Here is a 9206-nt window from a genome sequence, read left to right on the forward strand (position 1 = left end):
AATTGTCACAGGCATTGACCCCAGGTTGGGAATGTTCCCAACTAATGGAAACTTGCTTCTCTGTTTCCCTCTGGTGGCTATTTTATATATACTTCAGAGAGGAAGGGAGAGGGAGAGAGAGAATCGTTGATCAGTTGCCTCCTGCATGCCCCACAATGGGGATGGAGCCCACAACCAGGTATGTGCCCTGACTGGGAATCAAACCGTGACCTCCTGGTTCCTAGGTCAATGCTTAACCACTGAGCAACACCAGCCAGGCTGGTGTCTATTTTTTATCCAAAGGGTTCAAATTCTCAAATTTCCTTTGGCTATGTAACCTCCCAAAACCATAATGAAAGTGAAGAAACTGAAGCGCTATCAGATACTATAGAAAAATTCCTTACATTTAATTCTACAAGTACCAGCTTCACAAACACCTACCTTTGATAAGATGGGTTCCTGAGGGCTGCAGGCTGTATCTACAGAAAAGGATAAAGCAGTCCCTGGCGTCATGTAATTTATGGGTTGATTATAACAATGATTAAGCACCTTCTGTCTGTACTAGACTCAGGTAGTAGGGAGGGAAAATGAATATGGTTAATTTAACCATATTAAGCTCATTACTATTTTTAAACTTTACCATAGAAACTTTCAAACAGGCACAAAAGAAGAGGGAGGATAGCACAGTGCAGCCCCAGGTATCCACAACCCGGCCCCCAAACAACTGTCAACATAGGGCCAATCCTGTTTCATCTATTATCCCAAACCTGCTGGACAAAACCCACATTATTTCATCTGCAAATACATTAGCATGTATCTTTAAGAGATAATGACTCTTAAAAAAATCATAACCACAATGTCACTATTAACATACCTACAAAATTAACAAATCATTAACATAAAATTCCTAGTCTGTGTTCAAAATACCCCAGTTGTCTCATAAATGCCTTTACATTTGATTTGTTTGAATCAGGGAGGGAATATAAAATATTGAGAGGGCTTCTCCCCACTCAGCAATGTAGTATATGATTTTTAAAAAATATTTTTTATTGATTTCAGAGAGGAAGGGAGAGGAAGAGGTAGAAACATCAATGAGAGAGAGTCATTGATTGGCGGCCTCCTGCACGCCCCCCACTGGGGATTGAGCCCGAAACCCGGGCATGTGCCCTTGACCAGAATTGAACCTGGAACCCTTCAATCCACAGGCCAACGCTCTATCCACTGAGCCAAACCAGTTTATAATTTAAATGGAGAGCCTGCCGTTCATCACCAAATAGTGCTACAGCTATTGCACTGGGGACTTTGAGCAGCTGGCAAAACATCCTATTTTCAAGCAAGTTCCAAAGAGGAAGTCCATAGAGGCTTCTGAAACATAAGCCCCATGAAATTGGGCCAAAGGAAACAACCCTAAAAGAACAATGAAAAGATTTATTGTCTGGCTTAAGGGCAAGTCTTTAGAGCCCCTGTTAGTTGACTGGAATTAAACAGCAGGTTTCCATTAAGGAAGACTATCACATCCTAGAGCAGTGGTTCTCAACCTTGGCTGCACATTAGAATCACCTGGGAATCTTTTTCAAATCCTGATTTCTGGGCCTCATCCTCCGGAAATTCTGTTTCTTTGTTATGGGGTGAGGCCACAACATTAGTAACAATGAAACAGAATTTCCGGAGGATGAGGCCCAGAAATCAGGATTTGAAAAAGATTCCCAGGTGATTCTAATGTGCAGCCAAGGTTGAGAACCACTGTGCTAGAGTATCTGTCCTCTGCTGTGGTCCCAGGGCCTTGCAAAGGGTCTGACACCTGTAGAAGCTCAGTTCACGTGTATCTTCTTTGTTCCCTATTGTCAATGTGGAAAGTAGAAAATATGTATTCTGGTAAATTAGCTTTCAGTTAATGGAACTGAATTAATGTGGATTAACACAGTTTGGTTCAGGTTTCCCTGAGTGAACCATTGTTAGTGGCCATTACTAAAATGAATTCTGGCAAAACTATAATTAAAGCCTTCCTTTATAGGTGAGAGGCAATTTAGCAAACAGTGGGAACAGCCAACCTCAACCCAAGTAGGTTGTTTCTTTCTGGCAGGCTTCTCCCCAGAAGACCACAAAAGCAGTTCCAACCCAAATAGGGGAGAGAGGTCTTGACTCCTTGGGATCTGAAAGCAGCAAAGGCAGCCTGTCCCCTCCCCAGAGCCCTCATTCATGGGGTGGATTACAAAGTCTACCTCTCATTAATGAGTGAGGCTTACTGTTCCTCACTGATCTTGAAATTTCTTGAGGCACTACTTGTAGCTGGAAATGGTACAGTCGGAAACTGTAATAGAAAATAACTCCTGTGACCTGTACACAGTTGTGATACTATATCTGAATGGTTACTGACCCTTGACTCTTGGGGGTACACAGTAGAGGGAAGAGTGCACGTGTATCCAAATATGTCAGCCTTCCTGTGAAGCAGAAAATAGGCTATTGCTGCGTTTTTAGGTTTCACTTCCCCTAGGAATTAGGCAAAGGATGAAATAAGAAAGGAGCATTCATATAACATTCTAATACTTTTCAAAGTGCTTTTCCACATGATATCTCATTTTCGCCTTACAACAGTCATGTGGTACAGAAGGAATAATCTTCCGTTGACAAAATGAATACATGGAGGAGCAGGGGATTTAATAGACTTGACCAAGGATCACACAGTGAGTTAGTGGCAGAACTGGAACAAGAATGTAGAACTCCTGCCCGGCCAGCGTGGCTCAGTGTTTGAGCATCGACCTATAAACCAGGAGGTCATAGTTTAATTCCCATTCAAGACACATGCTTGGGTTGTGGGCTCAATCCCCAGTTGGGGGTGTGCAGGAGGCAGCCGATCAATGATTCTCATCATTGATGTTTCTATCTATCTCTCCCTCTCCCTTCCTCCCTGAAATCAATTTTTAAAATATTTGAAAAAACTATATAAGAATGTAGAACTCCTAATTCTTGGTGTATATTGCTATTCGTGTGTGTGTGTGTGTGTGTGTGTGGTGTTGAGGTGTTTGGATGTATTCACTCTGAGAAAGTAGTGACTGTACATACTCATGTATGCAAATGCTTTTAACTATCCCTCCCAAATATCTAATAGTCTTTATTTAATGGAATAAATGTATTCTTCAGATAAAAAACAGGGGCTTAGATCCACAGCCAAGGCATTCTCAGGGACACTGTGGTGTGATTAAACAGCCAAGGGTTTCAGGCTCTGATTCTGGCTGCATCTTTTTCTTTGTGATCTGGGCAAGACAGTTGATTTTTCTGTGTCTCAGTCTCCTCATATGTCAAATGGGGATGGATATTACTTGCCCTGTTTATGTCACAAGGATGAAGTTTAAATGAAAAAAAAAAGGTCAAAGTGCTATGTGAACACAAACCAATAATGGATTTCCGTAGTTCAGTTTTTCAGATAACTGTGGTCTACACCAGACACTTCTCAAACAGTTCTTGTCCCAGGGTACCACTTAGCTGACTGGGACTGCTCCAAAGGCTACCTGAGGTGAAACCTCAACCTCCTCTGCTTTCCCTATGGGACAAGGCAGTTAATAGCTGAGAGCCTGGTGCTCTATGCAGGGGCCTGAGGCCACCTGGACATTTGCTGAAGGTATTCCTGCACAAGGTGTCTGGGTGTGGAGCATTAGTCAGGACCTAGTAATTAAGAAGAGAGAGAATGTCTTCTTGAGACCCTTGGTAATTATTTTGCTAGCTAATACCACTACTGCTGCCACTCAGAGGTGTGTGTGTGTGGGTGTACGGGTGAGAAAGCATGTTCCCAGGAGCCAATGCAATATAGAACCTTAAAACCATCTAACATAGCTATATATTCTAATTTGTCTACTAGTCATCATGACAAACAGTTTTCTTCTAACCTTTGTTTGGGGTACATTAATCCACCCATTCATTAACCTACCTTCTCTTTTCATTTTCAGTTTGGGCTTCCTGTAGATGCTCTTTTCCTGCACAACAGAGCTGGGCCTCCCTATCTTTAGCCTTAACACGACTGGGGACACACAACCCGTGCCCTCTCCTCTCTTCCTGCCAAAGTTTATAGAAGCCTGAGAGTCTGAGGATGGTGTCTGACCTCTGGTTAAGAAGCCAGCAGTTCTGTGGTTTAGAGATGCATCGTGCATCCCGCTTCCCCTCCTAGTGTTCCCAGCCAGCCACTCCCCATCTCCAACTTTGCCAGAGTGTAACTTGTTCAGGGGTCCTATCTGCTACTCTCCACCGCCAGTTTCCCTGTTCGAACTCTGATGGCTGCTCGCTTCCCCGAGGTATTTGTATCCATTGTGACTGGGTAAGCACCAGTCAACAAGGCTTTCCCCCTTGGCCCCTAGTCATTGGGCTTCCCTGAGCACTCGCCACCTCCCAACACAGCCACAGTTCCTTCTCGGAGGGCTCCAGAAGGAGATCCTTTGATGCCTTTTCCTTTTGGCCTCCCAGCCCTTTCCAGTTTTGATTCACTCAAGGTGACTGTACTCAAACTGTGTTAAAAATCCAGAATAAGTTTACACCAAGTCCCCCATACCCCCTCCCCTGAAAATGACTGCTGAAGAAAATAGCATAAATGTCCTCTCCCTATAACTCCGAGTACCCCACAGATGCAGAAGGGGAAATAAACCTGCATATTACTGCCAGCCTAGTGTCTTGAATGATGGGCTTAAGGAATTCTGAGGTGTCTGGGCATCGCCTCTGTAATCTCCTTTAGGGCTCCACGCCATTCCCCAATGGCAGGGCCAGTAGCAGGTATAATAACCCTTGTCATAAACTGTCAAACCGAGTGGTCAAAGAATCAATGTTTTCAGTTTTGCTTTGATGAGTCTTCCTGTCTGTTTGGTGAATGTGATGAGTTTTAATCTGTATTTTGCATGTACCCCCCACAATGAGAAGACGTGGATCTTTCAGCTGGAGAAGAGAAAAGAAGTGTTAATCCTCAGAAGGTCCCTAATTTTATCTGCAGTCTAAGGATTTGATATTTTATAAATATTCCAGTCCTAATTCTGGTCATGGCTTTGGGAAACCCTTTAAAGTAGAGAGTGCTCCACTGTCAGGCACAGTGGCCTTTGGTGTTTAGCCAGGGCGAGAGTGAGAGCTGGAGGTGAGCTGGCAATACTCTGTGGCTAACCCGCCCTTTCTCTGCCCTTCCTTTGCAGTAATCTATGGCTGTGTACTGAATAGTATTCCCGGCTACAGCTGGACTGGACTCCATTTAGCCTTTTAAGCCAAGGTTCCTATTTTAACTGACAGCTTTCCTTCGCGGTGCCAGGAAGCTGGGTCCCCTGCCCCTACCATGTACTTCCACTTCAAGCACCACCTCTTTTTTTGAGTTCTGCCTCCCAGTGTCACTGGCACTGACCATGACTTCATTTTTTTTTTAAAAAAATTTGAGGGTATTTTTTTTTTGTTACTTTCTTTGGAAACAGTCTATCAAGGCTATGTCAAATAGGCCGTTTTTGAAGAGTTGAGCATGGGAAGAGGGTTTCTATCTTTAATAATAGATAAGAGGAAGCGAAAAGTAGAAAAAAATGAAAAGCAAACATATGCACACGTTACCTTTTCTTGTTGGTTAAGCAAGAGTACAGCTTTGATACGTATTGTTTGGTGAGTCACTGATTTGTTAGTGGCCACAGGCAAAAAAGGAAGGGGTTGCTGCCAAAGCTTAAGCTAGTTTCTTGAAAAATCCAAGTCTCATGGAGCATTTTAGGAGACTCTATGCTTAGCAGTTTGAAAAAAAAAAAGAACTTGGATACTCAGCCAGTAGCTCAGAGAGATGCTAAGTTAGGGCTGTCAAGCCCTCTGGAGAAAGGCTTATTTGCAGCTTTGATGTTTCCAGTCCAGTTTCACAGATGCTTCTGCACAAATCCCAAACTTAAAACAACCGACTGGCTTCCATCCCCTCTGGGTAATTATTTTTGTTACAAATAGAGCCTCCTCATTTGCATTTGTTTACAGATTAAGTACTTGAGGCTTGAAGAGCTCTGAAAACTTCAAATGTTTTAGAGCCATACAGCTTGAAAGACCTTCAGAGCCTAGGCAGGAATTTCGTATTAAGGGAGAAATTTTGGTCCACAAGACAGACATGACCCACTTTTTTCTTTTTTAAAAAAGATATATTTTTATTGATTTCAGAGAGGAAGGGAGAGGGAGAGAGAGATAGAAACATCAATGATGAGAGAGAATCATTGATCAGCTGCCTCCTGCACACTCCCTACTGGATTGAGCCTGCAACCTGGGCATATACCCTGACCAGCAATGGAACCATGACCTCCTGGTTCATAGGTTGATGCTCAACCACTGAGCCATGCTGGTCGGGCCCCACTTTTTTCTTAAGAGCCATAGAAGTGAATGGACATGCCAGAGGTCCCAGTGCTGTTTCTTGGTAGAGCCAGGCCAAACTCAGTGTCTCCTGACTCCAGATCCATTTCACAAAGGGCTTCAATCTGTTCATGTTCCTGGAGATGAGGTCTTTTTTTTTTAAGATATTTTCATTGATTTGAGAAAGGAAAAGAGAGATAGAAACATCAATGATGAGAGAAAAACATTGATCGGCTGCCTCCTGCACGCCCCCCTCCCTCACCTGGGACCGAGCTCACAACCCAGGCATGTGCTCTTGACTGGAATCAAATGTGGGACCCTTCAGTCTGCAGGCCAATGGCTCTATCCACTGAGCCAAATCAGCTAGGGCTGACATCAGGTCTTTTGATGCTCAGAGAAACTGCATAGTTGCTCCTAGAGGGCCTTTGGGATTTTTTTCCCATAGAAAAATATTCAAGGATGGATAGGTAGGGGCGGGCAAAGCTGAAGACCCCAGAGCAACTCCTGAAGGGAGTGCTTCTGCTGGCAGAAGGGGTCACCAGCACCTGTTAGCTGGTCAGCTTTCCTGGAAGTCTGGAATGGGGCCTAGGCATGCATATGTTTAACTGGTGCCCTAGATGATGCTCATAATCAAGAAAGTTTAGTAAATGAAAATCTAACCTGTGAGTGATCATAAAACCTTTAGGAAGTCAATTAACACTTTGAAAAGAATTAAAATTGTATTTTATTGGATAGTTTTCTTTCTTTTTATTTTTATTTTATGGCATTGATTGGGGTGACATTTATTAATGGTAGTTTTCTCACTGTAAGACAGAAAGGTTTTTTCCCCTTCAGTGAAAATGCTTCCTAATTAGTAAAAGTGTTGCTGTTTTTTTGTTTTTTTAATTACTTTTAAAATGTATATATTTTTTATTTCAGAGAGGAAGGGAGAGGGAGAGAGAGACAGAAACATCAATGATGAGAGAGAATCATTGATCAGCTGCCTCCTGCACAATTGAATCGCACCAGCAACCCAGGCATGTGCCCTGACCGGGAATCGAACTGTGACCACCTGGTTCATAGGTCGATGCTCAACCACTGAGCCACACCGGCCAGGCTGTTGCTGTTTTTAAAAAATACCCTAACTACTCTGTTTACTTCTGGTGATACAAAACCAGTCATTAAAAATGGTCTGTGCTTTTATTTTTCCATTCTGGAATGGAATGGCTCTCCTGAAAAATCCCCATGTGTGCGTGCACACACACACACACACACCTCATTTCTTAAGCCAAGAAGTTTGCTTTTCCTAGCTGCAGTGCAGATCACTTTTGTTTTTGTTTTTGTTTCCTGTTTTAATCATATGGTATTCCCATGTGGCTGTTAATATGTGCTTGTTTTTTAATTAAAACAAGAAGCTTTAAACTGGTGTGTGTTGTTCTTAAAGCCTTGTCAGCAGATTTCCGGGTGGTGATGGTCCGTCAGTGACCCCATTTCTAACCTGTCTTCTGCAAGTATAATCTGTTCTACCTCACACTGCCCCCTCCCCTCGCCTTGTCTTACTTTGAATATCCTTTTTCTTTGGCTAATTTCATGTTTTCTTTCTCTTTCTCTCTCCCTCTCCAGCTTTTTTTAATCTTGTCTTCAGCAGCTGCATTAAGTCTAAAGGAGAAGACTGCCATTATAGAAGAGTTAGGGTTCCACATTGTCTCAAACCCGAAACCAACCAACTCCCTCTCCCTCCATGCGCGTGCGCAAACATACACACACACTACACACTCAGCAAGTGTTCATGTGTCCCTGTGTCCAGGCAAGAAGCTCTCTCCTGACTTACATGGTATTTTAAACGAAAGTGTCTTGTCCTAGCCTAACAAGGCAGGAAAAGAACCGTCAGAGCTGGAGAACGGACCAAGTGTAACCTCAGAGAGACAACTGCAGGATGACTCACCCAAGTGTAAGTGACTGGGGCAGGAGACCTCAGCTGTGGGTGTGGAAGCGCTGTTCACAAGTTTTCGTTTGAGTTTCTTGTTTTTCTATTTAAACACGAATTCTCCGGTTCAGTGGGTTGACTGTCCACAGCCACTAGTAAACATTTCTGAATGGAAGAGAAAGTCAAGTGACATTTGTATCTTCTTCAGCATTCCCAGACCTTCTGCAGACCCCCGCCAAGGGGGAAATGGATCCACTAACACTCAAAAGTAGAGGAAGAGTCCTCTACTTTTCTTTTATTAGCATGGCTTTAACTGACCGGTTGAGAAAGGAAAGATGGGAGGGGGGTTAAGCTTAGTGAGAGCAAAATTCATTCATTCAACCTTCCAAGGCTATTTAGGGTTCTGAGGTTTCTGCTCAACCTGGGATCTGGCTGGAGAGCTTTGATGTTGATAAATCTGCCTTGAATTTGTTGGTTTAACTTGCATCAAAATACCATGTAAGTGTGCTCCTTCCCATATATCCCTACAACCATCACCATCCCACTGTCCGGTGTCTCTTGAGAGAGCCTCTTTGCATGTTTTCCAGAATCTGGGTTTGTTTTTCCTTTCTTTTCCTTTGTTCTTTTTGCTCAACGGTGTGACCATTCACTGCCCCTCTGGGGCTTTCATTCGCCAGGAGAAACATCCCAAAACCAGCACTGTTTAGCTTGATACCTTTCTAATGTCCATGCCAATTTTCAATAAAATTCAAAGAAATGCTCAATGGCTGTGTGATCTGATATTAAACCATTAGATGATTCGACCCATCATGGTTTGCCTTAGGAGTGGGTGGCTGCCTTCCAAGTGGATGATCTGAAGGGCTCAGGGAGGCACCGTAAGCCCATATGCAACCTTCCTAGGTGGGCTGCTGTGCCCCCTCCTTCCTCTATTTGAGCTTGAAATTCCCACAGTGGGGTGGGGTGGGGTAGAGAGGAAGTCCTCTACTTTTTCCTT

At 43.4% G+C, this 9206-nt stretch overlaps 1 protein-coding gene across 4 annotated transcripts in view; it reads left to right on the forward strand.

The window, feature by feature from the left end:
- Nucleotides 1-8976, forward strand: part of SEPT6 (septin 6) — a 73436-nt gene extending 64460 nt beyond the window's left edge. For 2 of the 4 annotated variants that reach the window (XM_006762325.2, XM_006762323.2), the window contains one exon: nt 3924-5362. Coding sequence is in view for 3 of the 4 variants with exons in the window: in XM_006762323.2 (XP_006762386.1) it covers nt 3924-3939 (16 nt within the window). In the remaining variant the exon portion in view is untranslated. Of the gene's footprint in view, nt 1-3923; nt 5363-7908 lie in introns of those variants that run through there. The other 2 variants (XM_006762327.2, XM_006762324.2) reach the window with 2 other exon arrangements.
- The last annotated feature ends 230 nt before the right edge of the window (nt 8977-9206 follow it).

Source organism: Myotis davidii, unplaced genomic scaffold (assembly GCF_000327345.1).
Source record: "Myotis davidii unplaced genomic scaffold, ASM32734v1 scaffold498, whole genome shotgun sequence".
NCBI lineage: Eukaryota > Metazoa > Chordata > Mammalia > Chiroptera > Vespertilionidae > Myotis > Myotis davidii.